Source organism: Crocodylus porosus, unplaced genomic scaffold (assembly GCF_001723895.1).
Source record: "Crocodylus porosus isolate Cpor-Errol unplaced genomic scaffold, CroPor_comp1, whole genome shotgun sequence".
NCBI lineage: Eukaryota > Metazoa > Chordata > Crocodylia > Crocodylidae > Crocodylus > Crocodylus porosus.
In genome coordinates this window covers 258,548,498-258,572,353 of record NW_017728886.1, presented here as the reverse complement: position 1 = coordinate 258,572,353, position 23,856 = coordinate 258,548,498, and the positions used below count along the sequence as shown (strand labels likewise).

Below are 23,856 nucleotides of genomic sequence, written 5' to 3'. Positions count from 1 at the left end.
TCATGCCATAGTTCATCGACTGTGTGAAGACCTCCAGTTCTTCCTGCTTGTTTCCCAGCCTCCGTGCATTTGTGTACAGACACCTGACATGACCAGCTGATTGCCCTGCTTTCTCAGGATGAATGAGACTTCCCCTGTTGTCCATCTGCTTTCCCAGAGCTGAATGGAGTCAAGAGGAGGCTCAGCATCTGTTGGATCACCTTCAGGGAGACTTCTGTCACCTGAAGAGCTGGACTTGGCTGATGATGGCATTTGCCATCTCATGCATGGTCCATCCAGGCCATAAAGACCGACCGCAAAACGGTGGCTGACAGCACCATCTCTACAGCATCTCTTTTCAGCTTTGATCCAGTGAAGTGAGCAGCACTAGGATGGGAGATGTATGATGGACTGAGGAGGAGATGCAAGTCTGAAAGGCCACACAAGGCTGTCATATACTCACAAGGCCTCCTACAGCCTTTTGCATTTCCTGCAGCTTCCGTTTGCACCCTGGCGTGTTGAGAGGTACAAAGAAAGAGGAGGAGAAGGAACATGGCTTATAAATATACATATGTGCACACACATTTTCTTAAAGCTTCTGAATAAGGAGACAGTTGCATAGTAATTCAGTGCTGAACCATTTCAATGGTTATTTACCTTTGCTGCATAGCTGTATTATTCCAGCCATAAAGCCGACATCCATGTTGTATGAACAAATATCATACTTTGAATTACACAAGTTTTTACATCTCTTAGACTTCCCAACCCCAGGCTAGTTTGTCTTTCCAATAGATTGCTATATGCTTCAGAACTTATCTGTTACAAAAATAGCTCTGTAAGATCATTTAAATAAAAGTCACAGTTTGAAATGATAAGTGTATGAGTGAGGATGTCCTTGTATTTAATGAAAACACTAATCATTTGGTTCCCTTCATTTTCATGTACTTCTCTTTTTAAAGTACCTTCTGACTTTTTATCCTCTAAAAGAAACCGGGACATATATCACAGTGCCTTAATTTAAAGGACTGCATAGTGATTGTGAACTCTGCAGCCTCCCACGTTACCTAAATATCAAGAACAATACTCAGGATCTTACTAGCAGGAATGTAATAACTGGAGTACAATGTGCCTTGTTCTGAATAATAATTCTCAGTGTTTTAAATATACTTGACTCAGTGCAGAAGCACCTCGTTTTAATATACTTGAGACTTTCTATTCTGCATCAAAGGTGCATGTTGCTTGCAGAGGTTCTAGACCAACCGTGCTCGATCTTTCATCCCGACTGAGGGAAAGTTCGCATTGAGGGGCTGCTAGAGGGACTCAAGACAGCCCTTGAAAAATGACAGCTCTTAGTTTTCACTCTTTTTTTGCCTACGGAAAAATGGTACAGCAGCTTTTCTACTGCAGAGAATTCAGAAAGACTAAAACTATGGATTTCTCTCTGAAATCTCTGGGGTTATTTGTAAGTCACGGTTGCAAAGCTACCAGTGCTAACATTGTGTGGCACCCCACGGCACCCTTGAAGGCACACCAGGATACTGTGGGAGCTTGGCTGAGAATCACTGGCACAGGGTAAAGAGGATTGGGCTGCATTGTCTTGCTTTAGGATGGATTGCAGAATTGCCACCTTGCTTCCCCTCACAGTAGCCTAATTCCAGCCTTTCTCTAGCATCAGATTTGGGCTCTCTGTTTCCTCCATTGTATCTTCATATTACTCTAGTTGGCCCCAGTGGAGGTCAGGACCCCTTGTAGTAGACACTGTGCATATAGAAAGAGACGGTCCCTGTTCCAAGGAATCTATGCTCTCCTGCTGTCAACAGGCATTGCACTTCTCCTGGGAAAGCCTTTTGTCCTGGGATCCTCCAGACCTTCGCACCCATTCTGCTTCAAGGACCTGTGAAATATGCCAGATAATATGTGCTAACGCTCCCCCTGCTATGTGGGGGTCTGTGAATTAATTGTAACTCATTTAACTTAATTGTTGTTCATTCCAGGGACAAGCTTGGCAGATGTGTGCTCTCCCTTGCCACCTACCCGCTGACAAGCAGCAATGCAGCTGAGCAGGGCTGTGCATGCAAAGGGCTCAAAGGCAAAACCTGGGCTCAAAGGGCTGTGCATGCAAAGGATCAAAGGCAAAACCTGGGCAATCGGGCCAGCTTGACATGAGACATCTGTTTGCAGCCTATGTAGGATGGACAACCCATGAGAGCATTACTGTCCTATTGTTGTAGGTACTGGACCAGAGAGCTCCAGGGCCAAAATCCCCGGGAGTTTGTTGTAGAGCCAGGAAGTGTCCGGAGTCGCAGGCCGCAGCTAGGGAGTCGGACACTTTTCTCTCCCACAGAGCTCTGCTAGAAACAAAGCACAGAATCGGCTGGAACAAAGCTCTGCGGTTCAAAGGCATTTACTTCACTGAGCACAAGTGTCTGCTAGAGCTGCAGGTCACGTGCCTGTTCACAGTGGCTTCTTTCAGCTCTTGAGGAAGGCAATGCTTGCTGGCCTCAGCCGGGACTCGGTCACAGTGCTGGCAGCATGCAGCTAGATCACTGCGCTGAAAACGTAAGCAAAGGCACTGCCTGGCATGACTCTAGCTGAGGTCCACCCCGGGGCTGTGTTGCTTTGTCGTGTTCTTCACTAGGGCATGTCAATGTGACAGTACATCTGTGGCCATGCTGTATGCACACAGGTGTGATGCAGCGTATGTAGGAATGTGTGGACTCACCATTGCACACCCAGGAGCACATCCGTTGCTTTACCAACCACCCTGAACCAAAGCACTGTACACAAGTGCTCCCAACCGCCGGGGCAGTCAAGATCCAGGTCACTGAGTACAGGGGCAGTGAGAGAGGGAACCCCAGGTATTCCTTGCCTCCCACTTAGATCCACGGCTTGATGTCCGTCTTCAGGCCCCTTTCTCTTACTGAATTTTTATGCCGGTGTTACAGAGTTTCAGTGGGCCCGTGCTTCCTCATGCAGGTTTACAAGAGATCATTTGGGGTAAATCAGGCATGGCCTTCAGACCCTTCAGCGAGGTCGCAGACAGCTGCAGCCTCAGCACCGTGAGGGCCTTGTACTCCCCGAATGCCAGGATTTTGCATCTTTGCCTCCTGCTGTTATTTGGGTAGCGGGAAGGCAGAGAGTGAAGCCTCTTGCCCCCGCTCCCTGACGTGATGTTCTTTGGGGCAATCTCAATTATATCGGCTTTGGCTTGAGGTCGGCCAAAATCTGAGCCAAAGTGGTGTTACCCATTTTGCACCTTGGAGCAGGTTTCCTTGACAGGACGGTGAAAATCCCCGAGCATAGCCCACTGGTTAAGCTGTACTATTGTAGTAAACCCACATACTTACTTCTCTAGTGTAGATGTACCCTTCGGGAATTAGTTTCTTTACTGAGCTTTTAATATTGTTGCCATCCACAGCAGATCAACACTTGTGTTGTACAAGTCATGGGCTCTGAGAAAGACGGTTAAGTTTGATTACTTGGCGTGCTATTAATGAAAGGGGGCTCTGGCCATTGTTAACAGAGGGAAGGCTGCTACTCTGCACATCTAAAATCTCTACAAAATCATAATAATAATTATGTGCTGAGCAAAGTGGATTTTCCCTTCCCACTTGGAAAAACAAAATGTTACATTAGCACCAAATGAAAGATTTTCTTTTTTCTTTTATTTTAAAACCTCTGTAAAATCAGAGCAATGGGCCATTCCAGCATTCAGCCAATTTAATTAGCAATCTCGGAGTAATCATGGTAATGTGCCAAATCAGCAAAGATGTCATTGGGGTTCTTGCAGTTCAGGTTGCAAAAACAAGCGTTGATCCACATGATTTTCCAGGAAAACCCAGTTCCGCCCGGGCACTCAAAACTCACTTCAATGGTCTTTGACTTGTAGGGTGTGCAACACCTGTCGTCTGTGCAGACCCCACAGTATTTTGGTCTGTATGTTTTTGTGCTCACGCAGCCTGAAATGGTGTAGTTCATCGGCTCATCAGCTCTATAGACAGCCAAGCATTTCTTCCCAGGCTAGATCAGGGCGGGAGGGCAGAAAGAGAGATAAAGATTAATTTCTTTGGTCGTGAATCTTAATTGAATTGTCTTTTTCTATCTGCCTTGGCTACCTTCTTCCATGCAGCTAGCACTTCCTTTATGTTAGCAGTAAATCCGGTCAGAAATGTAAATGTAAATGGTGAAAAACAATGACATTTCTGACTCGCTTCCATTTCTTCGGATTCAAAATGGGATTCGTTTGCATTTATTTTTATAGAATATATTTCCAATTCTTTTTTAGTTTTGAAATGTCATTCCCTCCCATTCTCCTTTTCTATCACTGAGTGCAACAACATGAATAAATAATATCCAGGTTTAGTATTTTTCTCTTTTTTCCCCCTCAGTCTGTTTAATTTCCAAGTTCAACTTTGCAAAACTTCCCCAACTTTGGCAAAGTCATCAAGTGGCAGACTTTTCTTTTTCCCTTTGCCATTTAATCTTCTTTTTTTCCAAGGTGATCAGGTTGGTTGAAGAGTTGGAGCAGGAAAAGATCAGTTGAAAAAAAATCCAACCAACCTGTGGACATAATTCATTTTGGAGGAACAAACCATGTGTTCTAAATTTTTAAAACTAAACTCAATGTCAAATCTAAAAAAAAAAAAAAAAAAGTTTCACTTAATAACACTTCCCTATCAAAAATTGTAGGAAAAAATATTAAAAAATTGTTTTTCCATGACACGTTCAATTTCTGATAAAAGCACAATGGAAAACCTTCACCCAGCTGCAATTAGCAGTCCTCATCTGTTTTATTAGGTTAGCATTGTTACGCCACATTTCAGCCAGGCTTGAAGGCCCAAAACAAATGTGTATGTGCCACTTAAATGTTACTTACAGCTTAATTTGAACCTACGAGGACAGGTATCAGCAGAAAGATTGCACGGCTTTGGCCATGTTTCTCAGTAAAACACAAGCTCATTTTTGTTTTGAGCCAATGTAAGACCCCCAAATCTTGCCATTCTGAAATTATTCACCAAATGACAAATTTAGCTTAAGGGCATTGACCATTTACCATGTCGCATTGTGGATTTGAGAATCAAACTGATTCTTCAGGGAGGAAAGGCAGAAACTTTTCAAAAGAAAGCTGACCAGGAAAAAATATTCAGAGTTCACTTTTGTCAAAAGATTGACCTCATTCGCACAAATCAAAGCAAATGCAACCCGCCTCCCCCCCACAACCACCACCCTACCCCTCCTCTCCCTTTAATTTTCAGGACTTTGAATGTCATCAGTCATAGACTACTTTCCACAGCCCTCATTTGGAAGGTGATATGGATTTATGCACCTGGAAATGCACTTCCCCCATCCCTCCCCTGGTTGCAGGCAGAAGGTTTCCACAGTTATAGCTACATAGAAAGATGCCTCGCAGCTTCCCATCGGGCTTTTGTCAGCTGAGTAATGGGCAAATCTGAACTCGTGATTGGCATAGGTGCCTACGCTGCTGTCACTTGCAGCGCCTCCTGGGTGGCTTTAAGCAATCCTCCCACAATGGGAGTTGTTCATATCCAGGATATGAATAGAGTTGCTGGTGGTATGTGGAGACATGCTGACCTATCCCCCCCCAGCCAGAATGCATTTAAGTCAAAGGATGCATTTGCTAATCATGGCATTCCCATCACTTTTATTTGCAAAAGGTCACCATCACACTTTCCAAAGGGCAGCTGTCCCGGGGCACATTCACAGCATGTTTTTGGCCAATCAGTGACCTGGAAGAGAAGCTGGGACGTGGTCCTACCTTAATGTGTTTGGTTATATCAGCTTCACACGGCCGCAAGTTGCAGAGGCGACTTTCTTTCATGAGCTGGCACTGTGGGTTATCATTGGAAATTCTTGTTGCTATCCCCAGCCCGCAGGTCTTTGAGCAGGGGCTCCAGGACGAGGTGTGAACAATGCAGTTCTTCTGCCAGGATTCATTCTCTCCCCCATAAGCTATGGAACAGATTAACATGCATTACTCATTGAGACAGGTTTCCACACACTTGTCCCTTCTAGGTCTCTCTCTCTATAGTTAGGCCAATAAACCAATGAATAATTACATTGAAGGGACATAGAGGCCATGGGGCTGGATGCAATGCATCCAAAGGTGCTGAGGAAATTGGCTGATGTGACTGCAGAGCCATTGGCCATTATCTTAGAAAACTCGTGGCAAAAGGGGGAGGTCCCAGACTACTGGAAAAGGACAAATATAGTGCCCATTTTTAAAAAAAGGAAGGAGGAGGATCCAGGAAACTACAGGCCAGTCAGCCTCATCTCATTCCCCAGAAAAATCATGGAGCAGGTCCACAAAGAATCAATTTCTAAGCACTTGGAGGAGAAGAAGGTGATCAGGAACAGTCAGCATGGATTCACCAAGGGCAAGTCATGCCTGACCTACCTCATTGCCTTCTATGGTGAGATGACTGGCTCCATGGATATAGGGAAAGCAGTAGATATACTATACCTTGACTTTACCAAGGCTTTTGATACCAACTCCCACAGCATTCTTGCAAGCAAGCTGAGGAAGTATGGTTGGATGAATGGACTGCAAGGTAGATAGAAAGCTGGCTGGGTTGTTGGGCTCAGTGAGTAGTAATCAATGGCTCAACGTCTAGCTGGCAGTCAGTATCAAGTGGAGCACCCCAGAGGTCGGTCCTGGGGCCAGTTTTGTTCAATATCTTCTTTAATGATCTGGAAGATGGGATGGGTTGCATCCTTAGCAAGTCTGTGGATGACACCAAGCTGGGAGTAGTAGATACACTGGAGGTTAGGGCTAGGGTTCAGAGTGACCTAGACAAATTGGAGGATTGGGCCAAAAAAAAGTTCATGAGGTTCAACAAGGACAAGTGCAAAGTCCTGCACTTAGGACAAAACAATCTCATGCACTGCTACAGTCCAGAGACTGACTGGCTGGGCAGCAGCTCCGCAGAAAAGGACCTGAGGGTTACAGTGGACAATAAGCTGAATATGAGCCAGCAGTGTGCCTTTGCTGTGAAGAAGGCTAACAGCATCCTGGGCTGCATTAGTAGGGGCGTTGCCACCATATCAAGGGAAGTAATTATTCTGCTTTATTCTGCACTGGTGAAACCAAATCTGGAGTACTGTGTCCAGTTTTGGGCCCCCCACTACAGAAAGGATGTGGACAAATTGGAGACAGTCCAGCAGAGGGCAACAAAAATGGTTCGGGGGCTGGGGGACATGGCTTATGAGGAAACGTGGAGGGAACTGGGTTTATTTAGTCTGCAGAAGAGAAGATGGACGAGGGATTGAATAGCAGCCTTCTACTACCTGAAGGGGGGGATTCAAAAGAGGATGGAGCTGGACCGTTCTCCAGGGGGCAGATGACAAGGGAAGTTTAGATTGGATAAAACACTGGAACAGGTTACCCAGAGAGGTTGTGGACTCCCCATCCTTGGAGGTTTTTAAGACCCAGTTAGACAAAACGTTGGCTGGGATGATATAGATGGGGATGGGGATGGATATGATGATAGATGGGGATGGCCCTGCGTTGAGCAGAGGGTTGGAGTAGATGACCTTCTGAGTTCCCTTCCAACCCTAATTTTCTGATGCTCTGATTCTAGAGTTATAGAGAAGTAGAGCTGGAAGGGACCATGAGAAGTCATCTAGTTGAACCCCTGCCTGAGTCAGGATCATCCTTATCCAGACCATCCTATACAAATCCCTTTTCTAACCTCTTAGCAAATCTACACCATCAACCCTGACACAACAGATGACATAACACCCTAATCTGCCACCGGTAAAGCAGGGGGGGTCACAGCAGCCAAAGTCCTGCTGCTGCAAAGGTTGTTAATATACTCCCAAAGCCTGAGAAGAGGTCCACCTTCTGCTTGACTCTGCTTTTCTACTAAACTCAAGCTTTGTCTCCTCCTCATCTCTTCACAGTGTCCTTCCTGATACCTAATTCATGGTCTCTGTGAGGCAGGGACTGTCTATATATCACCTAGCACAGTAGATCCCCTTCCTTGTTTCTGGATCCCAGATGCAAACATACATGCATAATTGAAGCTGCCAGTGCAGGACAGAGATGAAACTGGAACCACTGGAGATGGTTTAGACACCACTGATTCTGCTTTAAACAGGAGTTGACTTAGATGGCCTTCTGAGGGCCCTTCTAGCCCTGTTTTTCTGTGAAGTTTAATTTTTCCGCTGATTTATGATTGATAGTCTATGACTGAGAGGTTCATGGCTAAGGGATCTGGTACGCAGTTAGAGCATTTCAGGCAGGGGAGGACACATTGGCATACTGAATTGGAAGGGGCCTGCAGCCCATCAGGCCCGTTCCCTGACCTGGCAGACAACCATTTGTCCAAAAGACACACAGGAGCACCTATTCTGGTTCCTCTTGCATACCACAGCTGGAGAGGACCTTATTCAAAAAAGCCCTGTGTCACACAGGAAATAAAAAGCAAAAGAGATGGGAGCACTGCCGGTGCACCGGGCATGGTGGTGAATAGCCCACTAGGAGCCACTCAGAACCAGGCTGGTCTCAACTTGTAATGCATCCACACATTGTAGTGCAGGCTCCCACAAACAGATACGAAGGGATGGTCCCTACCCTGAGGAATGTCTATTCTAGATAGACAAGACAGCCAAAGGAAGTATTATTGCCTCTATTTTACAGGTGGAGAACTGGGCCGCAGAGATTAAGGCCAAGCTCCTCCAAGGAAGCCAAAGTAAGTTTAGACATCTAGGTTTCTTGGAGGATCTGAGTCTACAGGACTTGCCCAGAGTTATACAAGGTCCTGCAGTCAGGAACTGAACACCAATTGCTTGAACCTGAGTGCAGGGCCTCACCTGTGCTTTGGACTGCTTGACGATGATGAAGGACAGTCCAGGGATCAGGTCACCAAGGCCTGGGAACACTAAATTCAAGCGCCTCCCCCACCACTGACATCCAACAACACTGAGTGAATCACTGCTCTGGCCTCAGTCCCTTGCTGTACAATCAGGATAATACAATTTCCCCTCCTCACTGAGCTTGCATGAGCATGCATGCACTTTAAAACATACATGTTGTACAGGGAGGGTTGTGGGGGGGGCATATAAGTACGTACTTAAGGGGGGATTGTACTGTCCATGCTCTCAAGTAAACAGGGATGATACAATGTACCTGAACTCCACCTTTACGTTGAAATACTCCCGACGCTACATAGAGCAGCTCTCACAGAAATGGTGATGTTGGAGTATGCAGTGACACAAGAGTGGTCTGACATGCTCTTGGAACTAGAAGTGGGCTCAGGATGGCAAAGGTCAGCTCCAGCCTGTCTCCAACTTTCAGGCTGCTCAGATTCAGGGCGATAGAAGCCAGCCAGAAAGCCTCAATCCCAGTCCAGGTTATCTCAAAATTCAAGGCTGCCTGGCTTCAATTTGGGACCCTCTCTACTTTGGATGCCCAGCCCAGAAGGGGACAAAAGCAAAGTTAATGGGACAAAAGCAAAGTTCCCCCTTTTAGAGAGGCCTTTGCCCACCCAGCTCTGACTGACGAAAGTGTCAGCAGCACCTACGAGCTTTGGATAAAGCTGTCCAGCATCTCTGCAGATGGGCTCGAATGCATCTATGATGGACACTGCTGTATAATGCCCACTGAGACGTCTCTGTGGCTGAGCCACACTGAGTAGGAGTCTGCTACAGCAGCCAGGTAGGCTACCAGCTTCTTGGGTGCACAGAGTAGAGACTCACGATTCAGGTTTTAAGGTCCCTGGGTTCAATTCCCAGCTCTAGCCAAGTCAATGCTTGCTCTGTAGGCACTATACCTGCGGAGGAGATGTGTCGCGGAGACGTCTTCCTGATCCTCCTGGAGTCGTCGCAGATCCACTGCCCACAGCACTTGCCTGCCATCTTAATCTGCTTTGGGTTCGGGCACCAGACGAGCGGGGGGCGCGAATTTACGCACAGCGGGATGCAGCCCACGGCCCCATTAATGCACGTGCAGTTGTACTTGCAGTTGGGCTGGAAGGAATCTCCGTTCCTGTACCTGATGCCATTGAGGACACAACCCACCCCTGCAATTTCTATGACGAAGATGAGAAAGAGATAGAAGGTGATTAAAATAGCAAACAGTTACAAGTAACCAATTTCTCTAAGGGGGCATTCTCCAGCCTGACTGGACCAGCATTTAAAGGTGCCAGCATCACACGATCAACGCAGATAGGGAGAATTTGAGGCCTTATGCTCAGAGCCCAGTGAAACTCAGAGTTTTGCAGGAAATTCGGTCCTTAACAGATCCTGTTTCCACTGTGAATTTTAAAAAAATGAAAGCAGAAATTGTCAAGTATTTAGGTTCCCAATAACATTCCGTGTTTTGAAATGGGATTTTAAATATTTTTAACATTTTTATACTTCTCTTTCTCACACAGTGTCCTGAACTGTGAGGAGGAACAGTACTTAACATGACATATCATATCTTTTGGGGGTCACATGATGATGCAACCTTGCCAGCAAAGTGCAACAGTTTGATTATTATGTATTTTTTAACACTAAACGGTTGACCAGGTTCATCCCCACACAAGCAGGGAACACTTGGATGTAGAGACTAAAAGAAAATGCTTTGTACTTCACTTCAGAGCAGCTTTCCCATTTTGCAAAACTGGCTCGGATGCAGCAGTAAGCCTGCAACGTGAAGGCTGCAGTTTCATAGCCCGTCACAGAGAGGCAGCGTGCTCACATTGCTACTGTTGGGTTTCCCTGTTGGTTAAAGACAGGGCTGAGTCAGAGCCCGCTGTAGCTGGGCAATCAGCGGAAACTTTGGCTTCTAACACTGGAAAAGCCTCTTCTCTTTCTAATGAATTGAACAAACCTCCCAAATTGAATGGCCTTCCTTCTGATAATTGGAGCAGCTTGCACTCCAAACAGAGAATTACATTTCCATGGCCAGTGCCCATCTGCAATTCTGACCTTGTGCCTTGTCTTTGGTTTTGTCACACTGGGCAGGCGTCTCCAGGGACGGATCCAAACCGGGCGCACCTCCCTTTTCGACTGTACGGGGGGCACAGCAGCCAGGCGCTTGTTTTAAGTGCCCGAGGCAGGTAGGAGTCCGGCCCCTGTCATGTCTACTCCACAGCTTGCAGGTTAGGGCACTCTCCTGGGATTTAGGTGGCATGAGTTCAAATGCCCTGACTCTGGGAAGGCGAACCCAGCTGCTCAATGTCCTGGGCAAGTGCTATAACCATTAGGCATTTTACAGAAGATCAAGATCCTGCTGCTGTTGCTGCTATCTGCTGCCTGCCTGCTCAGGTTTGCAGCCCTAAGATGGGTGTGACTTCTGCAGCCAGGAGCAAAAGGGATTCAGAGCAGACAGAGGCATCTGAACACAGGTTAGAAGTCCCCTCTGAATGACTGGAGGCTCACGTCCCTCCTGCAGAACTCAGGATGGGTCTCTGGTGGTGTCCAAGTGCTGTGCATTGGAAGTATCAGCGTGCCTTTACGCAGGCAAAGAAGAACGTCTCCCTGATTCTGGCTGTGCACATAAGGACTTTGCCAGGAGCCACACCGCGGTCACTGAATAGATGAAGCAGGATTTGGCCCCAAGCGCACTCAGTCCTCTGAGTCCTCGGCCCTCTCCAGGGTTGGGACTCAAGAGTGTGGGATGAGACCTCCCAAAAAGGGGAGCGAGGAGTGAGGGGACCGCGAAGGCCTCCCAAGAACCAGCTGTGCCCCAGCTTCTTTGGTCGGGAGATTCCCCAACCCCTTTTGCCCCTGCAGGGCCAGCCTGGGGGTCCCACACAAGAGCAAAACCATCCCCCGCACGAGGCAGGAGGGGGCCACAAGCTCACTCCTTTCTCCTGCCCGGTCGCTCCTTGGGACCACGCTGCTGGGGATAAGCAGAGTCCCACTCACAGCGCAGGTTTGCAAGCAGGCGCTTAAAGCCTTTGGCACCCGCTTTGTGGACCTGCTGCCTAGCGATGCTCTTCCTGCATCCTCCTCCCACCAGCCAGTCACCAGAGCAGCAGCTGCTGTCCAGGCACTCGCAAATCCAAGGGCAGGATTACGCCTTCAGGTTGCTGTTTCCTTCTTGCCCTTTGCAACCACCAGCTCATGGAGCAAGAACTCTCCAAGCCACTTCCCCGCTGGCTGAACCAGCAGAGAGGTCTGCTGGGGGCTGGCTGCCTCACAGCTAATGATCTGAGTAAATCAGTCTCCGTTTAGACCAATGGGAGGTGCCAGTGCTGGAAAGCAAAGTAAAAAGTATATGTACATCACTTACGTGCACACACTCCTATTTCGTACCTAGGTCTGTCTCCACTGTAGTCACAGTACAAGCCCCTGTGGAAGTCGCAGGTGTCGGCCTCGGTGCAGTTCTCCCCAACCTGCTTGGCACACACCTTGCAGCATTCGCAGCCATCTGTGACCAGGCTAACCCCCCTGGGACAGCGAGGTGGCAACTTTGGGCACTCACACGGCCACTTGCAATACTGAGTCCGCGTGTAAGCCTCTGTCACGGTGGAGGTGGTGGGGGGCATGGTGGTGGAGGGCTGGGAAACGGCCTGCAAGCAAACAGAGGAACAAGGTTTGCCGTGCCTTCAGGAAACGCTTTGAAATCTGCACTGACTGGCCAGGAACCAACCCCTTCACGATGGGAACAGAAGGCTAACTCCAAAGCACCGTCGCCCATTCGAAGAGTACCACGTCCCTTTGGTGGCACAACCTCCCGCCCCAGCCAGGGGGGAAAGGACAGCAATTGGGGTCAGCCTCCAGAACCCAATTGCCAGCCTGGGACATGTCCTCTCTCCAGCTGGACTCATTCCCCATTTAGTAGCTAGGGAAGTATGAAACAACCATCCAGGCCAGAAATCCCCACCCGATCCACATGGTCTGAAACTCCGGAGCCTGCTATGCTGAGCAGGGCACGCAAAAATTGCCTCTTCTAGTATCGCAACACATTCAGCTGCAACTCTGATCAGACCAGAAAGCGATAGGGAAAGAGCTGCGTTTATCAGCAGCAGCAGGTATCCAGACTGCTAGCTCCTATTTTATCAAGCTGGCTCACCCCTCCCTAGTGAAAGTTTCTCAGCCCCCCACCTCCCCCCGCCGGCCAGGCCCCAGGTTCCCAGATCCTAGCAGCTTGGTTTCACTTCCATGGTACTTTGGTGTTGGTTAACCTCAACGATGCATACTTACTCTCAGCAAAATGTGATTGAGATGTATCTACCCTTTTCCATATCAAAAACACAATCTACACAGCAAACATGACCTCTTGGGAGCTAGAGCAAAATGATGTGGCTATCACAACTGTATGTCCATTGGTGACAAGTTCTTAATATTCCCACGGTAAACAGCTCTTGCAATACTGCCTTGCTCGCTCTGTCTCACTCTTTTGACTTAAGGTCCAGAATTTGCTGTGGGGACAAGAAAGCAGGGATCTGCTACCTCAGCCTCTTGGCACATATTTCAGTACCCTGCAAATGGTTCCTGTGAGATCTGCAAGTCTGATGGGTGAAAATGAATATTTAACCCTTCTAACAGCCAGCCTGAGGTTGGACACATCAGCTTTCTCGCATAGGAAAGAAACGATGGCAGAGAAGAGGTGAATAAAACAGCTTAAGGCTGCTCCAATGAGTACATCGTACTGTCTCATTACAACAATGCATTCATGTGGCACCAAGCTGCGATGTGACGTGATCGTTTAAATACAAGGCAGGGCTTCCAATCACTAAATGTATTCAATCTAATCTGTTAAAAGGTGGACGATCACTGCCCTGATACCTAAGGCCGAATCCGCAAAGAGTTCACAACAAAAGGTTCGTGCTGTAAAATTAAACTTTGAAAGAGTGATCACCTATGGTCCATCCTGGCCCACTCTTTTATGGCCATTTTATGACAAGTAGGCTGCATCTGATATTCACTGTCACTGGAAACCTTTAATCACAATGATCTCCTTGAGCTTTCTTCTCTACAGAGGACCAGTTCTGCCACACAGTCTGTAGTAGTTTACAGCTGAACTGTCACAGGATGGATGTATTGAACTATTGGCATCTTTGCCTAACGTTTCCATATTCCAGCAATCCCACTGGATAAGGAAGTCTGTACCTTTGGGCTATGCTTTGTCACTTGGCACAGCTCCGGGGCTTGCTGGCTGTAGCAGGTTGCCATCACAAGCAGCTTATTGGTGTCTGCCTGCCTGGGTCTCTTCTGTTTCACTGCCACCGGCTGCAACTTTGAGCAAACTTCTACCAGAGATGGACAGATGCAATGGCTCTGGGGTGCCCAGTGGCATCTAAGCTCAGCCACTCGTGCCGCTCCACATGCACGGTGCAGGCACAAGAGAACTTGGGCCCGTACTTGTCTAGCATAATCCCTGCCCAAACAGTCTTCAGAGACTGGACCTCCAACAACCTCTCAAGAAAGACTCTCCCCCAGCCTAACACCTCTTTACTCGGGTCTTTTCTGTTGGAGTCAAACCAAAACTTCCCTCACATGGCATTACTTCATGTGGACCACCCTATGCTATTTCAGCCAATCGTTGACCAAGCCTTTCATTGTTTTGGAAGGGTTGCTTGCTATGTGTCTCAGGATTTATTAACAGTCTTGTAAACCTATTGCAGAAACATATGAATTTATATTTAACTACCTTAACAGACAGCTCCAGACAGTTAAACTTACCACTAACCATTATCAGTATTTGCAATATTTGCTACAATTCCCATTTCTCCTAAGGCCCCTTTCAGGCCAGCCTTACGCTATATTTAAACCCATACAAAATATAATTTATTCCCAGTTTAAGGCCACTGCAAGGCCCCTAAGCACAAACAAAATAAAGCAAACCCTTTATTTTTAATATCATTCATTTCAACCCCATTATTTTGTTATGTGCGGCAAGCTGTTGTCTAGTGAGAGAAAGTTCCTTCAAATGAGATCAATCTCTTTGCATGACTGTTCATCGTTAGAAGTATTTTAATGACCGACTCTAGCTACAAAACCCAGTTATGCAGCTATTTAATGAGTCCATTATCGCAGCATAGCTCTATAAAGCAAATGGATTTGCAATGACTGTTGCCAAGTTATTGCTGAGCTGGACAGGAACGAGTGAGCTGGTTGGCTGAAAAAGCTCTCGTCCTCTGTAGATATGCAGTACAGAACAAGATCAATATGTTGCAAAAGGGCGGGGGGGGAATCACAGCCTCCCTCAGCACTTGATTCTGGTTCATAGAAGTCAATATTTATGGTTTGCTGCACACCTACTGTCACAGAGCACAGCACTTTTGGGGGAAACTCTGCCTAGGGACTTATCAAGAAGGAGCCTTATTTAGACTCCTTCTCCTAAAGGATCCTCTTAAGTCAGCCTTGACATGGCTTCACAAGGGGCAAGCCTCTGGCTTTGAGATCCTGGTTCTTCTCTGTCACCAGCTTCCCTGAACCACTGGTTGTTCAGTTTTTAAAAGAGGGAGGGATGTGACAAACAAAGCTAAGTGGGCTGAGTCCTAGCCCACCGGTCTGGTGGCTCAGTGGGAGGAAAGACAGAGGGAACTATGGTTTGGAGTGGAGCTGTCTGCTGTGCTATTTGGGACATTGGCACCCTGCCCTCCCCTTTGCAGAAGAAAAGACACCCCTTCACACGTCCTGCCAGACATCCCTCAGCTGTGTTACCATATTTTGATTTAAACAAAAAAAATAAAATAAACCACAGCATTATTGGCTACATGGGGTTTCAGGAATTATGTTGTTCGAGTGCCAGTACATCCCCTGTTCAAAGGATTGTGTTGCAGAGAGATGCAAAGACAGAGATGTAGGCTTACTACAAACTCTCCAAGTGCCGAGTCTCGGTCAAGAATACTTTTGAAGGGCAAGAAGCAATTTCTGCTTTGGAATCATCCCCTCCCCCCCGCCAAGTTTCAATAATTAACCTTGTATGATTACTCCCAAATGTCTTAGCCTGGGAATTTGTCAACCTGGATGCAGAATAAAAAATAATTGCAAATTATTTGTGAGGTCTAATCCTCTGTCTTCCGGATTGCCGGCCTGTGTTCCTGCGCTGAAAACAAGGCCTTTCTTGCCTGGTAAAACAAGGCCTTTGAGCCTGGTAATTCTGTCTTGGTCACTCAGGAGTTGTATTTGGCAGGCTCCAAAAGGATCTGCCGTTTGCACTTGTGAAGGGTAATATATCTCCACCAAACAAAAGCCAACTATTTTCCGTGTTTGCATTGCTACGAGGGGGAAAAAGAGAAAATAACAAGTGATAGTCTTGCTCATAACCTCAGTATTAATAACAGCCCTGTATTTTTGTGCAAATCTCACAGACATCAGGCAGAGGGCAATGGTTCAGGGGTGTTTCTTACATGCTGGCAATGTTTTTTACCAGTTCCCTAGGAAGCACTGTTATTGTAAGTCTGTTTTATTTTTGAAACTCTGCAAGTCCACGTGATGGTACTGAAACTGCAGAATAGCTTGGCTTTCAAACCTAAAGCAGAAATGCTAGTGTATTTGCATACAGGATAGAGAGGCACCTCCCAGCTTCAGTGTTTTTGGTTATCCAAGTCCCAGTGTCTGGAAACCGGGATGTAGCTGGTCCTGCTAGACACCCAAAGCATGGATGCAGCTCTGACTGGTTCCCCAGGCAGCTGGGAGTATAGAGGGGCCTGGCATTAGCACCAGATTTGGGAGCCATAGCCAAAGTCAAAGCAGCCAGGAGCAAAGCTGTAGACAGAGACTGGGTAAACTAGAATCACAAACCAAAAGCCAAAGCTGAAGGTCGAACAAGAAGCAAGAGCTGAGAAGCAGGATCAGGGATCGGCAAGGGTCATATCAGAATTGGAGCCAGAGAAGCAGCCAGGAAGCAAAGAGATCAGGAACAAGAGCTGTCACCTTTGCGTGGACAGGGAGCCTGCGGGCTGGGCCTGCCTTTGAAAGGGTGGAGCAGGTGGCGCCTACTGCCTGCGGCTCGGGGGTTGGTTGCTGATTGCCTCGCTCAGCCCAGCTGGACCAGTGCGCTGCTCTGGGCTTGTGCCAGGAATGCCTTGCCCTGCTTTCTTGACTGGGACCAGCTGGGTCCAGGGGTCTGGTCTCACCTCATTGCACGCAGGTTATTGCATTAGAACTCAATAGTTCTCAGTTGTTAGTGGTTTTTAAAGCCACTTTATTAGCTGCATTGTCCTGGTAGGATCTTGCTCCGAAAGCTTTGGTCTGTCCTCGAGTGTGTCTTAGAGGTGGGCTTACCCCAGGGGTATCAAATTCATCTAGCTCCGGGGGCAAGATAAGGAGCATGGGGCCAGTCCACAGGCCAGATCAGACCTGCAGACTGGCCCTGTGCATGGCATGCATGCAGTGAGTAGCCCGGATTGGCCCCACAGACCACATGTAGCACATGCGCTGTGCGCTGTGTGCAGCGCAGGTCGGATCCAGACCAGTCCAGCACACGGGGCCATTTTGGCACACATTGCGTGTGGCATGCAGGTCCACAGGCTACATTGGGGTGGGCAAAATGCAGCCCTTGGGCTAGATGCAGCCCGCCAGGCCCTTCTATCTGGCCCGTGGGGGCCCCTAAAAAAATTTAGAAAATTAATATTTATCTGCCCTTGGCTGCCTGTCATGTGGCCCTTGATGGCTTGCCAAAACTTAGTCAGGGGCCCCCCTGCCCACAATAATTGCCCGCCCCTGGGCTAGATGATAGGGCTCAGTAGGCTAGATCTGGTCTGCAGGCCACATCTCTGACACCCTGGCTTAACCCAAACCCTGGGATATGTGGGAGATGGGAGTGATATAAACTGTCAGTCATATTAACAAGGAAGGGCTCTGTAAATAAAAAACATGAATACACGTAATAAGTCAAATCTTAAGTTAGTTTCAAATTGGGCAGCTCCAAGTATCTCATCCTCTCTGTGTAGCACCTGTACAGATGCCTTTAATCCAGCCCTGTAACACAGCCGGGAAGAAGAGAGCAATTCAGTCAAGGTCATGCAAGAAGGTATTGGCACAACTCAAGAGCTCAGCCCAGCTCTTCTGCCATAACTGCATGGGCATCTTTTGTCCTCATTCGTTTCCCACTGTCCTTTTATGCTGTTGCAACATAGGTTAATTAAAGTAACTTTATTTGCTTTTACCTATCAAGTTTGGTTCATAGTCTTTGTCAAAATGGTCTTTGTCTCCATTTTACAGATGGAAAAACTCAAGCACAGGAAGGCTAATGACTGGTTTCTAGTTACCAGATCACTGGCAAAGCTGCACGCATGGCAAGGGAGAGCTGGCTGGCAGCGCCCTGTTCAAACTACAGCAGCAGGTCTGCTCCACTTTCACTCCCTGGGAGGCAAATAGTAATGCCTCCCCACCCCAGCTTACTGTTGTGCTCTGGAAGATACAGTGCATTGCTCTGTCGCTAGGTGTGTGCTATCAGAGGGAGCTGGCAACTGAGTAATGACTAGGGCTAGGATTCCCAAACTGTGCTCCATGCCGCACTTGCTTCTGGTCTGCAGAGAGCTGGCTCTGTGTGTGGTACTGACTCCTTGACAAGGTAAAAATATATTACATCGCCCACATTTTCTGTATAACCATTTGCTGTAGTCAATAGAGGGAAGCCCTGTGACTGGGAACACGCAGGGAAATCACAAGCAGCAGACAGCTGCTGACTGCTCTTCCCTTGTGATGGTCGATGAACCGTGTCAGTGGTTAACAAGTGACTCCTACAAAGGAGTTTGAGATCCCCAAAACAGGCTTTGATGCACTGGAATGATTTGGAGCCTGTTCCCACAAGCCCTTTCATGTGCAAAACTGGTTACATATGCCCAGGCCCATGGTATGGTTTAGAAATTAATCTCTATCCCTCCTAATTTGCTTTTCTAAATAAGTGTGGAGGAAATAAGCATGGGAGTTTCAACCATTCAAGACAGAAAAACATCTGAAAAATCAAAGAAGGGGCCATCTTTTCACAAGGTTTATCTGCTAGCTAACACATCCCTATTCAAGTGGTTCCATCTAGTGGTGCAAAGCATCCTAAATGACATGTGCATAAGTGTTAATAACAGCTCTAATGAGATGGGCATCGCTGATTCAGAGTGGCTTCAAAAGTACCATGTTTACTCGCCTAGAGACTCAAGTCGACTCCATCACCATGCAAGCTCCCTATCATTGCCCTGACTCAGTGCTCTTCTAGAGGAATCAGTCTCTGACTTGTTAATACTGGCAGGTCCCAGTACTTGATGGTACAGTGTTTCCAGAGTGGTTTTGGCATGTTTCAAGACAATCAGAACTATTAAACCCCCCTGAGAAAGCAGTAACATCCAACAAGCAGTCCTAGTATATGCTGCTGATGCCTAAAATTTCTAGCATGCCCATCCCCAGCCTGTACCCATCACCAGCCTGGTGATTGCCTGATAGATATGGGAGGACAAACGCCCCAGACTTCCCTGTGATGTTGGTGGGGCTCCATGGGACATACGCTGTACAGCTTATCTGTACCATATCTGTTGGCTAACACATCCCCGTTCAAGTGGTTCCAACTAGTGGTACAAAGTATCCTAAACGACATGTCCATAAGTGTTAATAATAGCTCTAACCAGTTGCACAGAAGGGCATCGCTGATTCAGAGTCGCTTCAAAAGAGCATGTTTCCTTGCCTAGAGACTCAAGTCCACTCTGTATTCATCCAGCTTTGCACCCAGCTACCAAGAGCCCGTTGAAATTTGTGCCAAGAATCAGAGACCTAGGGTCATAACATGACACAGGTCACACAGTAAAGGGATATACAGAGAAAAGCGTTCAGGTTGCAAAAGTACCAAAAGTTGTGTCAGAGGGACTTTGTTGACTGCAGGCTGTCCGATCTTTCTGTTTTCACAGAATCGGGGAAATCTGGCACAGTTTTAAAGAAGAACTACAAAATTGAGAAGCAACAGGACTTTTCTGTATCTTAATCAAGACATTTGGTATCAAATGCAGATATTTTCAGCCCAGGATGGAGATTTTACAACCGCTCCAGCAAGCTTTTTCCAAAGCTTAACCTAGCTATTGCTTTGCTGATCTCAAAGCAGCTGAACAAGAAATCATCCACAAGCTGGCCTGGGTTAAGTATAGTCTAAATAGAGACTATGGATTTTTACCCCGTTACATCACTTTTCTTTTATGACCCCCTGCCCCTCAATGTGTTTCTTGGTTTTTTTTCTCCACCCACCTTTTCCTTTCTCAGCAGTGCCCCTCTCCTTCGTCCCCTTTCCCTTTACATCCACTTCCCTCCCTCCCTCTCTGTCCTTCGCATTTAAATCACTCTTTCCATTTTAACAGCTGTTCGTTAGAAGTCCTTTCATGACATCTGATGAAGTGAGCTATTGCTTATGATCTCTGCATTAGTCTAGAAGGTGCAACTCTATCTTGCCTTCACCCTCATAGTAGGAAAATTCTTCCTAATCTCAAGCCTAAATTTCTCTTGCTTCAATTTAAGACCAGTGTCCCTTCCCCCATCCTACGTGGCTGCAGAGAGCAGTCTATCACCATCCTCCCTATAACTGCCCTTCAGGTATTTGAAGGCTGTTATTTAATACCCCCCTCAATCTTCTCTTCTCCGGACTCAGTAATGCTAGCCCTTCTAAACTGTCTTTGATGTTGCCCAGACCTCCAGTCATTTTTATTCCTCTCTGCCAGACTCTTTCTAGGATGCCCACATCTTTCTTGAAGTGTGGCGGGCAAAACAGGCCTCACCAGCTCTGAAAACAGCAGAAGAATCTTGTCCCTTGACTTGGAAGTGACTCTCTTAATTAACACAGGCCTGTATGCTATTGGCTTCTTTTTTTTCTTCGCAAAAAGAGCCTACTGTTGAGTCATATTCAGATTATGGCTCACTATACTCCCCAGATGCTGAACACTTGTTAGCACAGCTCTACAGTTTATTACCTACCCCCTTGGCTATTATTAAATTACAGGCAATGCTGAATGCAAGATATCTCACTGGATTCGTGTGCGTCAGAAAGAACAGACCATTGAAAAATGAACTAAATGGCAAGGATACGTAATGGCAATAGGAAAATATAGTGCTAAGGATCTGATGCTCTTGGAGACATGTAAGCCTCTGGGGATCTGCTGAAATATGGATCCCAGACACCAAATCTCTAGACTAGTCACCCAGCCAGCAGGAGTCAGCTTTATAGCACTGCTGGACTGGAGATGCCAACTGGAATAGTTTTAGTTATGCACTGTCAGGCCAAGAAGCAGCATTTAGACTTGGTCTTTATTGAACCTTTTCTTTTTCAATAGTCTGAAAAAAATATAATTGCTTTATCAAGCCATGCATTAATATGTATATGGCTTTGAGAGCAACGCACAATTAATTTCCAAAAGCGCACTCTGGAAAAGATATCTGTGGGAAGAACGCAGGCAAATGTTTAGTGTTTTCATCCCTAGCCTAATGTACCCAATTAAAAAGTAAGGATTACATATGTTCATCTGTTTGCCAAGATGTTGCTTATCCTGGCACAAATGCTATAGCCTCCTTGACATTTTCCCATAAAAGTATTCCGGCATATTTTCTAACTTGTCTATTTAAAAGGAGAAACAATGCACTGTAAAGGCCAATAAATTAAAGCCTGCTTAAAATAGCATCACCTAAAGTTGTGCCGCATCATCCACAAATTGGCAGCTGCACAAAAGACCCCACTAAATGTGCATCTTCTGTGTACTGGCCGAATGTTTATATGTCTAACCCTGCAGCTCTTCAGTTTGTAAGCTTGTAAACTATTTGTTCTGCACAGTTCATGAACCAATGTGACTTTGATAGAAGCAAATCAATACAGTCTGGAGAAGTAGAGAGGAAAGTCTCCAGCAGGGATGGGTAAATAGCATAGAAAATATAAGGAATAAATCATCAAGACCTGGGGGGTCAAGGGGAAATTAGCCAAAACTCCTATTCAGTCAAAAAAACCCAAAGCCCATTGGCAAAATTTCATAAATTCATGTTGGTTTCAATGAACCATTTGTGTCAAAAGCATAAACGAAAGCCCTCCAAAAATTCATACATTTCATTTGGACATTTTAAACAAAACATATTGATTTCATACCAAAAAATGGAAAACCTACTTCAAAATGTCCATTGTTTTCAAAAAGATTTTTTAAAAACCCTTAAAAATGCTCAGACTTACAATGAAATATGTAGTTTCAAGTCAACCAAAATGGAGACACATAAGGAATTTAAAACTGCAGAAATTTTGCAGCTGCAGAATGGGAGGAAATAGGTTCATATTTAGGGACTTAGATGCCTAAAAGCTACATGGGAAATACCTTAGAGGCAGAATAGGATCTGGGCCCCTGTGGGTATCTATACATGTGCTCAGGAGTGGGAGGTTGGGGGGATGTGTTTTAATCAGAGCAGCTCCTGGACAATCGCTCTAATTAAAATGCCCCTCCCCCTCCCAGCGCTGTCACATGTATGCAGCATCCTGCCTTTCAAAATGGCTACAGAGACACTTTAAGTAAAGCTCATCAGATGAGTTTTAGTTAAAATACTCCCACCACCATTTTGAAACATGGGATGCTGATACATGAGATGCTCCAACAATTAATCAAGCCTGCTCCGTGTATCCGCACCCTGTATATGGGCATCCTGTGTGACCGGATGTCATTCCCTTGCCACCGCCCTCCTCTCCCCACCCTGGTTATTCATGTTTGGAAGAGAACTAGACAAAAAAACAATTGTTTCCACAGCTCTGAAATCATCAAGGTTTCCTGGGTAGGATTTTTATCTTTTTCCCTAGCTTCCATTGCTATTCAGTTCACTCCAGCCTGGGCTTCCTAAGTTGCCACCATGGTGCTTTGCTATGGGCTGCATAAATTTCTTGTTAGGAGTCCATGCACAAGGCAAGGAACTTTCTCTCAATTTGAGTGTAATTTAACTATTCAGCCTCCAAAGGAGACAGCATCAGGGAAAGTCATGTCCCCTCCTCTTCCCCCCCCCCCCCGCCTTTGAACAGAAAGCCAAATCATAGACCCAAAAGCATAGCCACAAATAGTTAAAGATACTAAGGTATCCAGGCACCAAGCAACCAACCACTCGCCTTGAACAATATCATCTGCCACCCGAGTCTTCTAAAGACCAATAAAACAACCTTTTTCTGTCAAATTGCACAGTAGACATTGTTCATCTGATTTTAGAGAGGTAAAGTAGTTTTGTCTTGAGTCATTCTGGTGTGAGCTGACACTCCATGAGCCAAACTTGATAGGTAAAAGCCAATAAAATTACTTTAATTAACATATGTTGGAATAGCATAAAATGACAGTGGGAAACCAATAAGGACAAAAGATGCCCATGCAGTTATGGCAGAAGAGCTGGGCTGAGGTATTGAGTTGTGCCAATACCTTCTTGCATGACCTTGACCAAAGCTCTGTGCCTCTACCTCCCAGCTGTAAGACGGGGATAACATTTCTCTACATTGCAGAGGTGTTGAAAACCAGTCCATTTTTATGACATGCTGCTCAGGTATTATGGATGATGGGTGTCATATAGCAGCCTCTCAGGAGAGTCACACTTCTTGGAGGGGACAGACTGGATGTCACACACTAGCTGACCAAGAATTTGGCACAACTTTACTTGTTGCTTCTCCCCTGTTTTGATCATGGGATAACAGAACAGGGCCTACACTTCAATATTACGCCAAGGTATGTGTGCACTGATGCTCCATGCCTGCTAGGCACCAGATACATCGATGTATGAAAAAGACATAGAGGAACTTGTGCCTGGTACAGGCTCTGGAGAGATGCTGTTGGAAAAGAAGATCCACTCAACAGGTGTAAGCTGGCCAAAACCTGCTTTTACCAGGAGCTGGGACGATGCTGAGAACTATTTCATAGACATCAGGGCTGGAAGGGACCTCGGGAGATCATTGAGTCCAGCCCCCTGCCCAAAGGGCAGGAAGTCAGCTGGGGTCATAGGATC

At 46.5% G+C, this 23,856-nt stretch overlaps 1 protein-coding gene across 2 annotated transcripts in view; it reads right to left on the bottom strand.

Annotated features, from left to right (window-relative positions):
• Positions 1 to 3,641: 3,641 nt before the first annotated feature.
• WISP1 (WNT1 inducible signaling pathway protein 1) overlaps positions 3,642 to 23,856 on the bottom strand; it is a 50,689-nt gene continuing 30,474 nt past the window's right edge. Inside the window, exons 2-5 of one of the 2 annotated variants that reach the window (XM_019552982.1) lie at positions 12,221 to 12,500; positions 9,771 to 10,028; positions 5,756 to 5,949; positions 3,642 to 3,999 (exon numbers count right to left, since the gene is read on the bottom strand). In XM_019552982.1, the coding sequence (XP_019408527.1) occupies positions 3,700 to 3,999; positions 5,756 to 5,949; positions 9,771 to 10,028; positions 12,221 to 12,500 (1,032 nt within the window). In that variant the 3' untranslated portion in view covers positions 3,642 to 3,699. Of the gene's footprint in view, positions 4,000 to 5,755; positions 5,950 to 9,770; positions 10,029 to 12,220; positions 12,501 to 23,856 lie in introns of those variants that run through there. The other variant, XM_019552990.1, reaches the window with a different exon arrangement.